This window comes from Etheostoma spectabile, chromosome 24 (genome assembly GCF_008692095.1).
Source record: "Etheostoma spectabile isolate EspeVRDwgs_2016 chromosome 24, UIUC_Espe_1.0, whole genome shotgun sequence".
In the NCBI taxonomy this organism is placed as follows: Eukaryota; Metazoa; Chordata; class Actinopteri; order Perciformes; family Percidae; genus Etheostoma; species Etheostoma spectabile.
The window spans coordinates 4,452,764-4,471,746 of record NC_045756.1 but is presented as its reverse complement, the minus strand read 5'-3'; the positions used below and the strand labels follow the sequence as shown (position 1 = coordinate 4,471,746).

At 40.3% G+C, this 18,983-nt stretch overlaps 2 protein-coding genes across 5 annotated transcripts in view; one reads left to right on the top strand and one right to left on the bottom strand.

Moving 5' to 3' along the window:
• Positions 1 to 18,983, top strand: part of LOC116674209 (gamma-aminobutyric acid receptor subunit alpha-5) — a 27,472-nt gene that overhangs the window by 2,035 nt on the left and 6,454 nt on the right. The window contains exons 2-7 of one of the 2 annotated variants that reach the window (XM_032506766.1): positions 336 to 426; positions 1,209 to 1,333; positions 3,170 to 3,237; positions 4,380 to 4,600; positions 9,261 to 9,343; positions 15,091 to 15,234. In XM_032506766.1, the coding sequence (XP_032362657.1) occupies positions 336 to 426; positions 1,209 to 1,333; positions 3,170 to 3,237; positions 4,380 to 4,600; positions 9,261 to 9,343; positions 15,091 to 15,234 (732 nt within the window). The remainder of the gene's footprint in view (positions 1 to 335; positions 427 to 1,208; positions 1,334 to 3,169; positions 3,238 to 4,379; positions 4,601 to 9,260; positions 9,344 to 15,090; positions 15,235 to 18,983) is intronic. The other variant, XM_032506767.1, reaches the window with a different exon arrangement.
• Positions 1 to 18,983, bottom strand: part of LOC116674208 (gamma-aminobutyric acid receptor subunit beta-3) — a 61,489-nt gene that overhangs the window by 39,953 nt on the left and 2,553 nt on the right. The window contains exon 2 of one of the 3 annotated variants that reach the window (XM_032506761.1): positions 17,986 to 18,534. In XM_032506761.1, coding sequence (XP_032362652.1) covers positions 17,986 to 18,137 — 152 coding nt within the window. In that variant the 5' untranslated portion in view covers positions 18,138 to 18,534. Of the gene's footprint in view, positions 1 to 17,985; positions 18,745 to 18,983 lie in introns of those variants that run through there. The other 2 variants (XM_032506763.1, XM_032506764.1) reach the window with 2 other exon arrangements.

Genomic DNA, 18,983 nt, shown 5'->3' with positions numbered 1-18,983 from the left:
TGGCCCGTATGCATTGTAATGCGCTGGATTCAAACGCAGTTGAAGCTTTACATGATAGGGATCACACAGCACAGATCAACATGTATCGTATCCTAACCTTTATAGTATCTGTGGAGTTTGTGAGGGAGATGTTTTGCATGATGAACAGTTACAGCCTCCCTGAGCAGACAGTGTCCCGGTGGCAGCTTGATTTAGGGATTCCTGTGATGGTCTGCCTCTGTGAGTTGGGGTGTCTCACTAGGATCTAGACCTTTTAGTTCATCATATGTATTGCAGTGGCGATGGTAGTTGGGGATTTTCTGATTCAATGTTGTGCTTTTCTCTGTCTCTTCTAGTTACAGGTCTGAACAGTGGACAAGTGAGTAGAATTTCAGTCATGACGAGGTTCGTCCTTTCCCTCCTGCTCCTCTGTGGATGCCAAAATAGGTAAACTGAGTCAAACTAAGTGGAATGCTATTCAAGTATATAATCGGTGCTTTTTTTATAGAAGCAAAATGTTTTAAAATTGCCATTTGCTTCATTTCGGTCATTCAGTTTAATTTTCAGTTTGCAATCACAAATGGCTCCATCTGTAAATTACACTCACAAATGTTCATCTGTACACATATACTGTATATGTTTGACTCCTGCAAGCTCTGCCTCCCATCCTTGATCGCATATCCGACCCTCTACACTCTGCTACATCATTTCTTAAGTGGCGGTCCTGCACTCAAGAAAAGCGAAAAAGCTCTTTGGGGCAAAGCTGTTAGTAAATCACCGGAATAGTCCACTCTCATCTGAGTAGATCAGTGGCTTTTAGATTGCATGTTCAAAGCCAGCCTGTAACCTTCTTCTGTGTCTCTCCCTGGTAATTCCAGTGTATGAACACAATGTTCTTTGTAAAATGTAAATGTAAAGTGTAATTTTCCCTATTTTCTTGCTACAGAGAATGTGCTCACCCTCGAGACACAATGCCTTGCTTCTTGCCATATTTAGCCGCAGAACTCATTTGTTTATATTTGGATCCCATGTCAAAGCCTTAATTATCTCTACTGGTAGTTGTAAGCAGTACTTATGTTCAATAATGAGTCACTACAAGCCTGTCCTTAATGTGGCCAGCTAATTAATCCCAATAACTGTGTCATGTTTGATGTCCTGCAGTTAAACCAACGCCAGGACCTTGTTTCTCCTCAGTCTTTTTACTCTCGTGCCCTTGTTTCCTCTCCTAGTCTCTGCCTGTCCTCCTCAGAGGCTCAGAAGGAGGCGGCCGCCAACGACAACAGCACAGTGTTCACCAGGATCCTGGACGGGCTCCTCGACGGTTACGACAACAGGCTGCGGCCGGGGCTCGGAGGTTTGCTGCGGATCTTATTTCAGCATCATTCAGACCCTTTTTATTTGAGATCAACTCAGTAATCTTACATTCTAATAAGAGCCGCAAAGATTATTCAGTCATTTTTTTAAGTAAGAAAAGTAAAAATTCTCTGATTCCAGTTTCTCAAATCTGATTATTTTCAAGTTTCTTCCCTCTTCCATGACGGGAAACTGAACATCTTTGAGTTGTGGACAAAACAAGACATTTGAGGACAGCATATTGGGCTTTGGGAAACACAAAACAACATTTTCCAACATTTTCTTCTGACATTTTATAGACCGAACATCTAATGGTGCAATTTAGAAAATAATCAACGGATCAATTGACAATGAGAGTATTTGTTAGTTGCAGCCCTTATTATAATACCATAATGCCACAGCCAGCCTCCCAGCATGCTAACCCAACCAGCTTACCTGGACTCTACAATGGGAGGTCCCGTTTCCCACTGCCATTCCATGCTCTAATTTATGGGAAATAGCTGTGAGACTGGCAGATACAAGGGCAGAAACTGTGCGAGCAGATGTGGCATTTTGCTCCCATGTCAGCTGAAGTGAACCCAAACACATGTTGTCATATGCTGTGCTTCCTTCTGAACCGTGGCCAGGATCATGAACGCATCCAATCATTTTCTTGTATGGTAGGGAGAGTAAATCAATCAGGACATCATCAACACAGTCTTCATTGTGCAGTGGTTTCTTCAAGCTCTTTACCCTGGCAACAGGACATAACCTTGAGAGCCGACAAATTGCCATTGAAAGAAGGAGATTTCTTTTTCTAAGGGCCCACTGAAATAAAAGCTCTTCATTTTTCATTTTCACCATCCCTACCTCCACATTCTCTAATAGCATGGCACTTTAGCCTGGCGTTTATTCCACTGATTTTCCAACCAGCTATTTTTTTTTGTCCTCATCATATTGGTCTTCATTTGTTTCCCATCTGCATACAGTACTTGTCCCATAATATGAAGAACCTAAGCCTTTTCATGGCAAATGACTGATGTGTCATGGCGAAAGCCTGCTCTAACATCCTGGTAACGGTTGCTACCCTTGACAAGAGGGCCTATAAATACATACCAGAAAAACATTCAGGCCTTCATTCAGCATTCAACAAGCTGCTCTCCACAGCACAACCAATCCCGGCTCGCCGGCAACAAATTTATATGCATAGGGGAGATTTTGTTGGCTTTGCTGGTACAAATGACAGAAATAATGTGCTACCTTTTTCACCTCCTATTCAGAAGAAACGCATTGTGAAAGAAAATTATGGAAATGTGTGGACTCATATGAATACAGAGAAAGCATGCCTTTATTCAGTAGCTGCCATTCAACTGATGCAGCTTTTTAAATGTCAATCCTGATTTTCTTGCTCGATATGTTATTTTTATCTCTAAATTAGACCATTTGCATGCCTTTTAGTTATAAGCCACCCATTTCCCCCATTTTCCTATTGAAGTCATTTTTTTTAAGCCACAAAACTAAAACATCTTCTGATTCCAGCTTAAGTTTTGCTGATATTTTATTCTTCCATATTACTGTAAATTGAATGTCTTTGGGTTTTGGTCATGGTCAGGTAAAAAGACATTTGAAGACATCACAGTGGACTTTTCTCACTAATATTTACATTTTCTCGTTAGTCGCAGCAAATGAGCAGTTAAAATTCATTTAATCATTTTATGTGGCTGTGGTCAGGGAAGATGTCCCAAATATCATCGAAAGACATTAGAGCTGATTAACCCCAATATCTGTCCTATGAAGCTCCAAGTAAAATTCCAATAAATTGTCCTCAAACAGTCTCACCTGTGTGCTCTCTCAACAGAAAATGTCACAGAGATCCAGACGAATATTTTTGTCACCAGCTTTGGCCCGGTGTCTGACACGGAGATGGTGAGTTGATCTGAAGCAAACACCATAGATACACAGAGAGAGACTGACTGAACACACACACACACACACACACATGTCTCCAAAGCCCACCCAGGCTACTGTTGATATTTTTAGATGGAAACATATATTTACATTTCATGAGACTGGTACCACTGCTCATGCTGTTTGCTGGAAGTACACTCATGTCCTAGTTGTGTCTTTGAAGATTGGTTCTTTGGTTTCTTCCTAATAAGACGAAATGAATGTGGATGACTTTAACATTTGAAATTTAGTACAATGTGGCTGGTCCATTCCAACTCCTTCCAAATGAGTCATCCCTTTATTAATCTATTTTCTTATAGACTAAAAGGTTTCACTTGAATAGCATTACATTTCCTCTTTCATTAAATCCTCTATTACACCCTGGCATATCCCTGGCACACTTTTACACAGCAGTTGCCAATTACATATAATTTACTTGAAAAAAGGTATTGACAAGGGCGCATGATTGATTAATGAAATGTGGCAAGAGACTTGAACACTTTTGCAGTCCATAAAAGCCTATATGTCAGCCTGCTAACAGTACCATTATTCTGAGGGATGGAGTATTTGTTTCTCTTTCATTTGTTGTTGTTTTTTAGCTTGAAGCGGGTTGATATTTCACACACAAGCAAATTTATGATGGATTTCTACACCGCAATGCTTGACCTACCATATCTGCAAAATCATAAAGGCATAAAGGAGGAGGCTACTGTCATAGTGAGCATATTAATGGACTAAAGTGTGCTGATTGACAATTGACTGCATTGACTGTTAAACGAGCTTTTCTGTCTTTGTGTACTTACTTACTCTGAAAAGGCCCCAAAAGTTCCATTAGAGAAGGAAATGGTGCAGCAACAGAAACTAAGACTTTATTTAATTTGAAAATCTTGTTTTGGGTAAACACACACCAGATGAAATGATGCTCTGAAACTTGAGAGTGAAATAGACGCTCCATCCAGAGGAAGTTCCTTTTTCTTTTGGCATCCCTTCAGTATATTTTAAGATAAAGTGATCAGAGAGCAGACAGACTGGTCAACATGAGAGCAGTGTGCAATTCGGCTCATATTTCTTGTCTTTTTCTAGCAGAACTCTCTAAAACTTCTCTTTTGCTCTTCCTTTAGGAATATACCATAGACGTCTTCTTCCGTCAGAGCTGGAAGGACGAGCGGCTGTGCTTCAAAGGGCCCATGGAGATGCTGCCGTTGAACAACCTGCTGGCCAGCAACATCTGGACCCCCGATACCTTCTTCCTTAATGGCAAGAAGTCTATTGCTCATAACATGACCACGCCTAACAAGCTGCTGAGGCTGAAGGACGACGGCAGTTTGCTTTACACTATGAGGTAGGTTCTAACACTAGCTTGAACACAGCCATGAATAACTAGAAGCCCATTTCTTGTCCAAGGTTGGTGGTACTTGTTGCAACCAGGGATTGAATTCCTTTCAGATATGTTGCCAACCATAGAGAAGTACACTCATCTGAATAGTACTGCGGTTAAAGGTGCATGTCGAAAATGTCTCTGAAATCTGAAATCAAGTGCCCCACCGCTTTTATAAGAGGTTAGGTTAGTGAAGGGAAGGCTTTTAAGAGACCATAGAATTGTATGTGAAAAAAAAACAACTAGCAAGGTCAACATAATACACAATACAGCTTTGAACTCAAAGAAAAAACTAGAGTGATAAAAACCCTCAACGTGTAACACACTGTAGGAGAACAGTGTCACCCAGTGGCCAACCGGAGGCATTTGATTTGTCCCGGACAAGTCTGTAGTACAGCAAGAGTAAAGTAAATAGTAGATATTGCAAGTATTTCTTTAAATAAGAGCTGCAAATATTAATCTCTTTATTGTTTAGTTGCTAACTATTAATTGAATTGCCACCCATTTCGGTTTGAGTCATTTTTTTAATGAAAAATAGGTAAAAGTCTCTGATTTCAGCTTCTTAAATGTGAATATTTTCTAGTTTCTTCACTTGTCTGTGACAGTAAACTGAATATCTTTGAGTTGTGGACAAAACAAGACATCGTCTTAAGCTTTGGAAAAAAACCCTGATTGTCATTTTCACCATTTTCTTACATTTTATAGACCAAACAACTAATCAATAAATTGAGAAAAATAATCAACAGATTAATTCAACAAGGAAAATAATGGTTAGTTGCAGCCCTAACTAAAATCATTGTGTTTCTTCTTATTCTTTTACTTTTTTTTTTTTTTAATTTATATGGAGACATACAGTATATGTGACATAATGAAATATGAATGCAAATGAGTGAAGTGTCTCTTTAAATGGAGCTGTGAGAAAAACTGCAGAGGGAGCTCATCCATTATGAAAAGCAGCCTCATTGTGACCTATAGTTTTTGGCAGTGATGTAGGGGTAAATTTGAAAAAAAGAGAGAAAGAAACAGGCCAGTTACCAGATGGTGATCTCCCGTAACTAAACCGTCAGTATTTACAACTTAATTAGGAAATTGAGACCCGATCCTTTTTAAAGTGAGTCTCCGATGTACAAATAGTTGTTTTTGTTTAGTAGAACAGCAGTGTAACCACCAGGACTCACGCTGACCTTTGCACCATAGAATTAGAATAATTCTGTGCTTATCCTCAGGAGTTACTGTAGCTGCAGGACTTAATAGTGACTGTATCACAGATGAGAGCACTCTATCTGATCCCTGTGCCACCCACAGGGAGAATACTGCTGGATGGATGACAGTTTATCCATAGGCAACCACCCTGACATATATACATAAGAAGTGCATATTTATAGTCACCTCTTTGTCCCATGCATCCAACGCACACATGAACACACACTGTGGATGTCTATGTTATAGTGGCGCTCAACTTCGAGCTTGAGGCTTAGCAAGTGAGGGATTGTGTAAATGTGCGCACGTTCATTTCCATATGCGTCATTCTATGGAAATCTATGCATACATGTATTTATGTCCGAATGCAAAAAACGTATACACGAGTGTGCATATGAGAGACAACTCGTGCCTCCATTATCTAAAAACGGCATCGCATTTCCTCGCCACAGTTGAAATAAAGCAGCAGTAGGTTGCTTTTAATCGTCTAATTGTTACAGCACTGGGCTTGTCATTACCAGCGGAGCTTAACCACTGGCAGCGTTGATTTTATTTCCTGCATTAACACACACTAACACACACATACACACAGGCCATCTGGATACTTGCAGGTTACAGCTAACTCAACAACAGCTTTTTTTGTTTCTTTGTAGGCCTGTTTTTCATTACATGTCAATTTTTCACTTTATCATTAGATTAAGGCAAAATTGATTATTTAAAGATTTTTAGTTTTCCTAAAATAACTGTAGTTATACACATTATTTACTCTGATGTTCAATAAAGATTTAGGTTACCAGTTGTATTACACAAATATAACAATCCACCTACAGTAAACAGTAACACTTATGGGTGTTGTAAGCACTTAGACCTGTTTTATTCATAGCATATAATAATAATACTTTCATTTATATAGCACTTTTTAAGCATTAAGCACAAGGTGCTTTCCAGATGAAAAGATTTACAAAATAAAATACAAGAACTTGTCTGGTAGTTTGTGAGCAAAAATATTCAGTTATGGAAGTCTCTGTGCAAAAACAATAAAGGCTTATCTTACAGCATCCATTAAATGGAGTTAAAGCACCTCCCCATAGGATTTACCCAGACACTCTGAATTACACCCACACGTCCAACTCTTAAAACATGTACAATCCATGCTAGTAAGCAAAGGCACAGACATGGTCATGTCCCCCCCCCCCCAACAACAATACCAAAGCTCCTCTCTAATTTAGTAAAGCATTACTCTGAAGAGGAGCGGTTGGTTTGATGGAGCACATTTCTATGCATTTGTCTTCGTGGATGATGTATGAAATACCCTTTTCAGCTTAATGTGCTTGGAGCTTGATGGCGGCCCATTATAGCTGGATTCCAGACCTTTATATTGCCAGGGAGTAAGTGCTTTACACATCATTATCATTAGGTACAGTTGAGTTGCCATTCTCATTCATGCTCCGTGTGTTGCCTTTAGACTTGTGGCCTTCTGTGTAGTCCTTTGAACATGCTTCCATACTGAGTGACAGTTACTCATTCTCATGTTTCAACACTTCAACAGTTTAATATTAAAACGTGACATTTCTTTATGCTTTGGATATATGATATAACCCCATTTCCCATGGGACTGTATGTGATATAAGTTGGGAGATTGTTAAAAATGTGCTTGTTAGTGTGAAAAGACAGATTGTGCAGCACGGTGGCTCAGTGGTTAATACGGGATACAGGATACAGCTCCGGGACTCAAAACTCAGCCTTTTCTGTTTTGTCCTGTCGTCCAAGTTCTTGACTTTTCTGCAAGGTCGGGCGTCTTGGAAAGTTTAGATTTCCCTCAGGTGTGGAAGGTGCGTATGCTGGTCTGTTCCTGGGGTGTTACCCCTGTGATGTACTGCTTTCTACTCGGTCCATACTGGCCGAACAAAATCATTATTCTAAGCGCCTATTTTACGCCCGATATTTAAATTACAACTGCAATCATATGCATGAATTCTGACTTTAAAGGGGCTGATTTTCTGGCACTTTTCACACCCTAAATTAAAAGAGCCTATCTTTACAGGCATCCCTGCTAATGGGGCAAGGCCACATGAATAATTAGGACATGTATAATAGCCGACAGCCATGTTCTCATTTATTTATTCATCCCAAAGACACTCTTTCCTCTCCTGCGTACACAACCCTTTTTTGGACACATTGTATAATCCGACACTGATTTGGAAAGCAAGCTAAGCCCCAAAACAGTCAACTCTGTAGGGACCAGAGGTGGCTTCATATCCCACTTTGTTATGCTTTGCTTAGTTTAGTGATGTAATTGGGGAAACCTCCTGTGGTAGATACATACAGTACATGCAGGAGGTTTTGGAGCATAAAGAAAACATAACCCAAGAGGATTGGTAGCACTGGCACTGATTATACATCAGTGAAGTAAAAATAAAAAACAATTAGCTTATTCCGTAGCTAATGTTGAGGTTGCTCATATGCCTAAATGGTAAAAGCCACAAACAAAATGCAGGAGAAATGTTTTCATGCAGAAAACATACGTTTTGGGCACTAGTTTCCACAGCACTGAATTTCCCGTCATCCAGCCTATTAAGTTCAGTGAATCCACATCATCATACCACTGTATTACTGTTTATCATTATGCATTGAGCAAGAATACCCAGGGGACTTAATTCAATCTAGGGCAGATAGCTAAAAAAATAAAAATAAAATAATTATGATGTGTTTATGCTTGATTTGTATGCTTGATTCACTTAATCTTGCGGTTCTTTTTTAAGGATAGTGAGTGAGAGGTACCATCCCGGCAGCTAAAAAGGATAACATGTCATGAATGGCTGGCAGAAAATTAGATTTAAAAATCTATGTACTGCATGTGAAAGATTGAAAACATCGAAATGAAGCAGGAGATGGATTCAACTCAAGTCCAGAGCGATTCAAATGTGTCCATTAAGATTGTGCATAATATTCATATTTGAACAAAATAAAACATGTCTGGCATGAGAGGTTGTCACCCAAGGGTCATTTTGAAAAGTTTTTTTTCTTTTATGGAGATTAATAACATCTTGACCACCAGGTGGTAGTATTGTCACTGTAATACCAGTTTTAGAGAAATACTGCACTTGCAAGTGTCATGCATGAAACTGTACTTTCTCTCTCTCTCTCTCTCTCTCTCTCTCTCTCTCTCATTCTCTCTCTTTCTCTCTCTCTCATTCTCTCTCTTTCTCTCTCTCTTCTTAGTTTATGTCCTTTTTTAGATTGCTTAATGGTTGTTATTGCAAAGATAGTGAAGCTGCGACATTCCTTTTAATTGTCTTTGGTACCCTGTTATTTTCAGCAATTGTAGCTGTTCCAGTAATTGCACAGAGCCTAGTTGTTACTGCTAAAGTAAGACTATGATACATGGTGAATGGGTATAATGTATGTTTTTTTTATGCTTTAGACTGACCATATCAGCAGAATGCCCCATGCAGCTGGAGGATTTCCCCATGGATGCACATGCCTGCCCTCTCAAGTTTGGCAGCTGTGAGTAAAATCCCTTCTCTGAATGTCTACTTTTATACTTATCTTGTTCTCCACTATATTTTAATCCCAGCTATTGTGATGTACAATGATGATAATCAGTAATAAGTTATATCCAATGTGTTACAAGATCATATTAATCCAAATGTAGGGAACAATAAGTAATCATTTTGGCATTTTGATAGAATGTTGCTGCAGTTAAAAAAAAAAAGGTCATTATCTACTGGAGATTGCTGACTTTGCTTTCCCGTCCTTAAATTGGCAAGTTCACTTTTAAAGCACTTAGCTAAAATGCTAAGCTATTGTAACAGTAGCACAAGTTTAGGACAGTCAGCGAAATGAACTGCATAATGTGCATCATAGAATAATAAGTTTGCTATTGTCAGCCATGCTGTGACGACACGGGTCATACCAGTGATAGTGAGTTCAGGAAGGTATACACGCACACTGACTGGGATCAACATACAATAGTAAGCAAAGACGTTAGCTGAACAGGATTCTTCTCAGGGTAGACCTACCAAAGAGGTTTACGAATTGGCCTAGGCCAAATTACCTGTGTTCTGTATCACTCACAGTCAATTTAAGTCAATGGAAATGCTTAGCAAAGGGGTTTTACCCAAATATGTTCTTGGCTAACAATCAAGTGTGGACCTCAGACAATGCTGATTTGAGCACCTTTTATAAATATATAAATATATATACAAAACATTGGAAGAGGTCACTGAGTGTAGAAAGAGAAGATTAATGCATGTTCTCCAACACTTAATTAGGCCAATGATCGGAAGGGTTCTCCTCAATGCCGTCTTAAGAGGACGGCTTTTGTGGTTGCCCTACCAGCGAGGACACATTGAAACCTGAGCTGCTGGTATTTAAAGACCGGTCTGGCCAAACGCCACACCTCAGGAGCCTCTTCAGCTAAAAGGATGAGGCTCTTACTGTATCACCAGATTTCTGCAAGACGCAGTCCACCCCCACACACTCACTATGGAAGGGAAGCACATTTTACTTCAAACCAATTACAGTGAGGAAGAGCTGTTGTGTCTTCCCATGGCAAACTCTAATCTAATTGCCCCAGTGCAACGACCTGCAGGTGGGAGGTGTAAGTGTATAATAGGAATAATGTGTTGATGGCAACACTGCCGGTTCAAAGGGCAAAGTGTCGTCGTAGGGATAATGTCTTTTCGTTGACAAACGATGACATCTCGGGCTGTCTTGACTACCTCTTGTCCCGAGGGGACATCACGCCGGATCCTTAACCTCCACATCACACAGCAGCAAAACGTGCCGCTCCTCCACTTACATTACTCAACGTGATGAAATCTGTGATAAGAAATACAAATAAAAAAGACTGCAATCCCTTTTCTTAAAATAAACCAAATGGCTGATTTGCCTAAAACAGACGTTGTTTTAGTCCAGGAATCCTGAAAACACTAAGCAGTATTTTGACTGTATCAGCTGTTTCCTGTTGTACATCACTGCGGGATAAAAGGAGACCACAACCGATGCAATAAAAAATGGTCAAAAAGTAATCCCTCATGTTAAAACTGAATGTGATAAAGCCATCTGCAAAGACAGAGAGCCATAACTACAGAAGCAGTGAACGTTAAAAGATTAATGGGGGGGTTTTCAGGCTGGCCAGCAAAACGTTTAAAAAGCTTATAATGTTTTCATTTTTTTTCTTTTCAATTTTCCCATCCGTTTTAACACGTTTAAACAAATAGTTAGATGTATCTCCGTGTCTGCTGTCTATCTACTATTAATTATAATATTAATATTATTTATATTGACATTAATATAATTAATTAACTTTCAATGTAATATGTATTAAATGTGATTTAAAGGTTTCTTACTTGCATATCAACCACATCAAATTGCATAAATTTCACAAGAGTGGAAGGAAGGTGAGATGTGCAGTTACTGTCACTCTGCTAAGCTAATGTTAGCTACCTTTAGCTGGCATGTTTTCCACTGGCATGATCTAGTTGTGGGGAATAAAAAAATTAAAAGGATTAGCAACATTCAGATTCCGTTCTTAGCAAACATGTAGTTATGGCATTTTGACTTTGTAAGGCCGAGTTATATACTCTGTCCTGGGCCATATTCATGATGGTCATATAAGCCTTTAAGTGTGTATTCATAAAGCCGTCTTCCATAGCTCTTTGTATCCCCCAATTGGTGACAGAAACCAGGTATCCACCCAAAGACTTGTATTCCCAGGAATTATTTGGGAAGGAACTAAAAAGTTCCTTGAGGCCACTGAGTAGTGATATATGTTGTGCAATAAAAGCATGAGAACATGCTCTTAAGTTGGTTCAAGTAAGGGCAACTAATCCCTTATTCTAGCCTACAGTACTGTACCTGTATCCTAATTTACCTGCTGGCCTTCAGCCATACAGCACTCACATAGGGTTAGGAGTAATGCTCAATGGTATGCAGTGAATGGCGAGCACGGTAATGTGTTGCATTTGATTCAGGATGCAATCCTTTTTCTTAAAACAAACCAAATGGCACATTCTTCTTTTACCATGCATCCGTGGGAGTTGCACGTAGAACCGATGGAAACATTGGTGTTTGCAGCGAGCATTGGAAGTGTTGCATCAGACACAAAAGCTGTAAACCTCTGTGAGGAACTGTCTGGAAAACTGTGACAACCACATAAAATGTGCCTCAGTAAAAAGACCACAGGTTGAAACCAACTCATACGGGCAGAAAAAAAAAACCAGCTGCTAAAGAAAACGACGTTCTCTGAAATTACCACGATTATCATAATCAACAGCTCTTAGACAAAAAAAGACTTGTCATGTGGAACTTTGCAAAGCCGGTGTTTAAGGCGAGGCGGATGTTTAGAAAACGCTTGTTCCCCGAATGAGTGCATAAAGATGCAGATGATGTTGTGAGGCGCACAAAACCTGTTAGTAAGCTAAGGGGAAACAATAAAAGATGCTCTAATGAGTTATCTCTCAGCTTATCTTGCCTTCAACCCACAATGAGCTCAGTGAACATATGTAGTGAATCCTCTCATGATGATTGGAACCTTTCATATTCTTAGATATGAATGTCCGAATTACTTGTATTAATAAATGTGAACAGCGGAAAGAAGTCCCAGCCACCAGTTGAATGAATTAGGACTTAGAGGGTCAAAGGACCTGTTCTAAAGCCAAACCATGGCCCAGATTCTTGTTTGATTCTGCTGTAGAATGTACAAGCTCTGCATTTATCTTCCACGTGCAGATGAAGTTGACTTTCTCCAGACTGTATTTAAGATACAAATGACAGTGTTGGTTCCTAACAACCCTTAGTTTTGTGCTTTCCCGACAAGTGAACTTTTGCAGTTTTGAGATCAACTGACTATTTTTTTAACCTAACCCCATGAGTTGCTGCTGCTACGCCTGTGCAAGTTTTCCATTCTCGCTCGCTGCGTTTACAGTGATAGCGGGGGCGGATTTACCACCCAGAATTCTTTCTTTCTCGCTGATGACTGTTTATTTTACCAGCTCAAATGTGCACTAGCTCGGCGGCTTCATGGGTTGTTTGCAAACACAACAAACAGGATTGCTTCTGCAGCGTAGTGGAAACAGTCTTTGTTCTACCATTAGGCCGTTATGTCACCTGACCTGCTCGTTTGTATTTTCAAACACTGTGTTTCCATTTCAACGTTACAAATGATATATTTAATTATTGTTTTCAACTTTAACCTTGAATAAGTAAATAGTTTTAGTTGCCTTGAATTTGTAGGACACTGTAAAGTAACCATTTTGTTGAGATATGATGTTTCTATTTTAGCACATCAGTGTTCAGTCTTTGTTTTCACATTTGATCGTCCAGCTCTCAATACACACACACACACATCTGATGAGGGAGCGACCCTGTGGTGGTTCCTGACAACTTGTGTTCTTCAGGAAAAAACACATTTGGGTTTGTGAAATCCTCCTGCATTTATCTCCATTCACATTTCAGGCAGCTTCTCTCTGAGTGCGTACAGCTTCTGTATAGTGAGTGATGAGTTTGGCTGAGTTGCGGCTCCCCATGCCTCGCACACAAGACGGGAGCAGCAAAGCATTAAGCGTGAACTGTTGAAATGTTGGCACAGGTGCACCGTTTTGCCTGCCAAAGCCTTTAGCTCTTCCTCTGCATAATGAAATTCACCAATAATCCCTTATTGCAATCTAACTACCCTACAATTAAGGCCCTGGCCTTTGGCCTGAGAGTGCCTAAATTTAAACACTACATATATATTGTAAAGCAGTGTGCAGCTGCCAAGTGAGCACCTAGAATGGAAACACTCAGGTAAAGATGTAATCCACTGGACAGAAATAAACGACCCGATTACAAGAGGCCAAGCTACGTAAGGGTTTCCTTAATGTTTGTGACAATCAGTAAAATATGTTGTAAACAGTAGAATATTTTAATGTAGTTTTTGGCTTGTCCTGTAATCGACAAACATTCCAGATCTAAAATCCTGCATCATGCAGCAAGTTACAAATCTTTTTTGCTCCCTCAGCACACAGCTCTTACCATCTGTTTATTTAACCTTGGTTCAGTCCTTGCCTTAAAGTAGCTGGTGCTCCTTTTAGTAAAGCTTCTGTTGTGTGTTGTGTTTTTATGTAAATGTGTTTCAATGTTTGTTGTCTGGATGTAATATGTGTTTTAATGTACCCTAGCAAATGTTGCACATTCAAATCCAAGATAAAGTTTTTGTCTTTTCACACACACAAAAGTAGAAGAAGTATTTTATTTTCTACTCCATGTACATAATGATCTACTACTCACTTGAATTGATAAAAATCCATTTGGCTGCACAGAATTCCCTCTGCACATCCTCCTTTTTCAACACGATTCATCCAGATTGCACGCTCACTAAAAGCAGTCCTTGTCACGGTAGAACGAAATCTTAGCAACTTATTAAGTTTTAAATTGTAGCCTTTACAGCACATCAAAATAAATATGAAAGGAAATTGAGCATCTACCGTAGGTGGGCTGACGCAGCCCTCCTCTCATTATTTTTCCTCTGAGCAGATCATTTCTTTTCCCAATTTCCCCTTCAGCCTGTCTATTTTTGGAATACGTTTTTTTTAAGATCATCAATATTTTTTCCAAATTGTATGTGAGATGACATGTTCACAAATAGATTTTCCTCCCTGCTCGTTAAAGGTACAGGTGACAGTAAATTAATTTGTTTCTAATAAGCAGTGCACTTGGATTGAATCTAAAAAGTTGAACTATGACAGATAAAAACAACAAACATGCCATTTCAGAGCCCTCTCTGCATGTGAGTTACAATTTTCATCTTTCCATATTTTAGCCCTAGCGGGAGGGCGTCCAGAGTTTGTACAGGATTCAACATGAATAAATGAAATAGCAGGAGAGGCTTCAGAGTTTGAGCTCTGTTTTTCATCACAAGTGTGATGCAACACATTATGGTTAATCTGACTCAGTCTGGTTCCTGCCGACAAGGGAGATCACCTCTGACCCAGAAGTGTGGTTCAGCTATCCACCCACACACACAGCAAAATTCTGTTTTGGGCTTTAAGCCGGTGGTCTAATCAAAAAGTGCTAGAAAGACCGCATTAGAACTCAAATACACACAAGCACATGTGTGGTTACACATAACATTAACAATGGCCGGATTGGAACTAACTGTGATATGTCACTTAGTAGTTTAACTTGCATTTTGGATGCTCATATAAGAAAAAAATATATTGTAAAGTCACAAGCTAATTTGAAGTCATCTTTCTTTTTCTCTCTCTCAGATGCCTATCCGGTGTCAGAGGTGGTCTACACTTGGACTGAGGGAGAGGCTAAGCCTGTGGTGGTGGCAGAAGACGGCTCTAGACTCAACCAGTATCATCTCATCGGGTTAACGTCCAGCACAGAGAACATACACACAAGCAGAGGTGTGTGTGTGTGTGTGTGTGTGTGTGTGTGTGTGATATTACATATTTACTCTAGTGCCCAGCTGTATTAGGAACTTATTTTTTACAACTCCTTTTTTGACCATGAAACGGAGCAACTCTGTATTTGTGAATCGTTTTGTGAGTCTGTTTGTTGTTTTACACTTTTACCAGAGAGTAGGGTGTTAGATTGATAGATAAGGTAGAACAGTACAGTTAGATTGTCATGAGAGGCTAATGGCATTGTTGGTTTGGGCCTTTTATGGGGTTTTGTGCCATCAAGAAAGATATAGAATAATCCCTTACTCTTTAACCTTTTAAAGGACATGAACTACATTACATTATGTTAAGTATTAAGGATCACATCTCATTCGCCAAAAGAATCTTTTGCACATTTTTCAAGAGTGAATTCGTACTATATGCGATGCACAATAAGTGTAATATAAAATAATGTGATGTAACTAATTCTAGATTCGAAGAGAGAGAGAGAGAGATGGGCGTGTGAGGCAGAGAGTAAATGTGGGAAACATTATCAGGAGATCAGAGTCAATGAGTGGAGGCTAGCGGAGGAGAGTAGCCTATCCCTCACACAACCAGCTGTCTACAGGCCCGGACAGCCCTGTCAAACAACACTTATCCCCGCATGAGCCCATGCATGCACACACACACACACACACACACATACGCCCACACAAACACATCAAGCTAGAGAGAGACCTGAGGTCTCGGGTTAATCCCCCCATCCAACCACCCATCAGCTTTTGCATAAGAAGATGACATCACAGATCAGTGAGGGATTGGTTGGTTGGCTGTCGCTGAGTGTATCTGTGTGTTGTCTGTGTGTGCTCTTGTACATTTACCCTCATGAGCACCAAATCTCCTCACCATAATGATAAAAGAAAACTACAAAGTGAGACCATTTTGACTTGCCACATTTGACTGTAGGTTGTGTCTGAGCTATGGGTAAGGTTTAGGCCAAATAAGGTGAAACTATAAATAAGGTTGGTTTTATGAGGCATTGATTGAAGGCTTGTCATTTTGAAGTTTAGCAGAATGGAAATAGTTCCTCACAAAGATAGGAAAGGAAATCTGTGTGTCTGTTTGTATGTTGGGATTGAACTCGCTCTAACGCAAGGGTGGGGGGTGGGGGATGCTTTGAAAGGCATCTGCTTAATACTCTTATGTAAAAGGGAACTGTAATACACTTCCCTCCAGTTTCTAGTAGAATCATTATTAAAAGTGTGGATTTCCCCAGTGTTTTTTATTTGCGCGCCACAACTGAAACCTTGCGGTTGCTTTTGAGCAAAGGGTTAAAGGGTTCTTTGGTTTGGAGACTGCGTTGCTGCCTGGCTGGAGGGCAGATTTGCTAGTTCACTGGCTGGACGGGCGATCGGTTGGCATGTCAACCAGTTTGCAAATTGGGTGTATTAGTTGATAAAAGGTTGGCTGACAGGCTAAATATCTGGCTGGCAAATGTAAATATAAAAAATAAAAAATAATGAACTAGGGGTAAGGGGCATTTAATATCAAGGCATGCAACATTTATAAAAGTTAAAAATGACGATGCACTGATGCAAAAAAAGCGGAGCAAAATCAGCGTTGTGTGCAGCCTTCCTTATCAAGTCGTCTTTTGGAAAATTCATTCAGAATGTACAGTATGTGAAACAAGCTCATAAAACCAACTTGTGTATACATTCAGTGTTCACCCAAATGCATTGTGTGTTTCCTAAAGGCCTTACACGCCTCTTTATCATGGGTCTAAGCTACCCATGTTTCCTCGTCAGTTTTTTTCCGTCAAATTTCCGGCATCATTTCTGGCCTCCTGTGACGTTATTTAAAGACAACTATTCCTCTCTTCTCGTATCTGTGATGAAGACCAGGCATTAACAGCATTACAGAGGATGACATAAAAGAGGAGGACCTTTTTTTAAATGCCATTTCATCTTTTTGTTTAGAAATACATCATCATGTAATCAATAGCCGTGGTCATTTTATGTGTCTTTATTTGTCCGACAGTTTACTTGACATTATTTGTTCACCCCAAAAACCATCAAACCGCCATCTTTTGTTCTGATTGTCAAACATCATCCAAATTGTATTTTAAAGGCCAAAAACGTGCATTTGCTGTGATAGATTTCTCTTTGCTCTGATAAAATTGGACCTGGAGTTAACTATTGTTCCCTCGCTTGATTAAAATAACTCTGTCAGCCACATGCTGTTTTATTGGGCATAGACAATGTTATGAAGCACATCAAAAGCACATCAAAATTCAAAACAGCAGTCAATGAATGATTGTCTGGCCTTTCTCGTGTTGTTTCTCTGAGCAGTGGCAGTTTGTCCACTGGCTCTGGCTGCGTGGCATCAATACAAAACTTTTCTTTTATTATTGGTTGATAATGAGCATAGATTTTGAAACCTCACATATGGAGGTCCACAGCTCAAAATACTGCATGGACGAGATGTTGTGAGCCTTTAATTAGCACATCTAATCTTAGATTGAACTCTCCTTTGAGGACATGAAGAAGGAGATTAGCCCTTAAGTTTTTCTTTAAAGACATCTTAAAGGATGTAACTTCTACCATCTTAGACAGAAATATCCTTCCAAAAATAACCTCAGATTCTAAAAGTAGATAAGAAGTGCAATAGCATATGGAATATTTTAGCTCATAGCCAGAGGATAATTACTAGTTCGGGCCTTTTTGTTATCCCTGAAGACAAATGAGAGAATTAAAAAAACATAAGTTTCCCACTCACCAGTTGACCAGCATGGCAGCATTGTTCCCCGAGATAAAAGGAAGTTCCCCTTGGACGTTGCGAAATACAAATCCTTGAGAGAAAAGCAATAAGATCCACCAGAGGAACATGTTCCTCCTCATTCCTCTGCCCCCAGTCCTGTCGGGATCCATGCATCAAGGGCAAAGGTGACCCTGGGGTGTCCCAGGTTGGCAGCGCCTGGATGTGCCTCAGTGTTTCCGACAGCAGTAGAAGTTGACGGGGTAGCTGTGAGCCAGACGGCCTGGAGTCATGAGGGCGTGCGAGGGCCCAGGTGATGGGGTCGCAGTGAGAACTAACGGTGTTGTGGATCTCCTAAACGAGGCATGGCCGTGGCGGTGATGTTGATAACTGTTGTATACAGCTGCTGTCAGCACTGAGTGCCTGCAAAATAAACAAGTGTACTTCCCTTTCAGGCTGCTGTCAGTTGATGCTGGGATCCCCACAGTGCTTTTTCTGGACTACTTCCTCTTCCCCTTTCGCACGCCAGCCAATCCCATCAGGAGCGTTTGATCATTATTCCACAAGCAGCTGTAAAATGAGAAAAAAAACAACACAAAAGATAGAAATTGTCCACACGGTTACCCCCCCTCCATCCCACCAGTGATTAGCAGCAGCGAGTGTCCCTCTCCGTAGAGTGCGTGCTGAGGTGTGTGTCTGTGTTTGTGTGGTTGTCTGTCAGCAGTTTAAAATCATGCTTCATGTGTGTTTCAGAGTGTATATGTGTGCGTGTCGCTGCCTGAATTGGCAGGGCGGACTGGGCGGGGCTTAGAGCTCTGTGATATCCCGGGACAGGAAGCCTCCCCCCCACCTCCCCTCCTTTTCCACACTCCCTCTCTTTCTCTCACTGATGGCAGGGTGCAGATTGTAACCAGGGATTAGGGAGGTTCAAAAATCCGATTTTGCCTGGAGAAAGCCTCATGTATTACTCTGTGTGTGTGTGTGTGTGTGTGTGTGTGTGTGTGTGTGTGTGTGTGTGT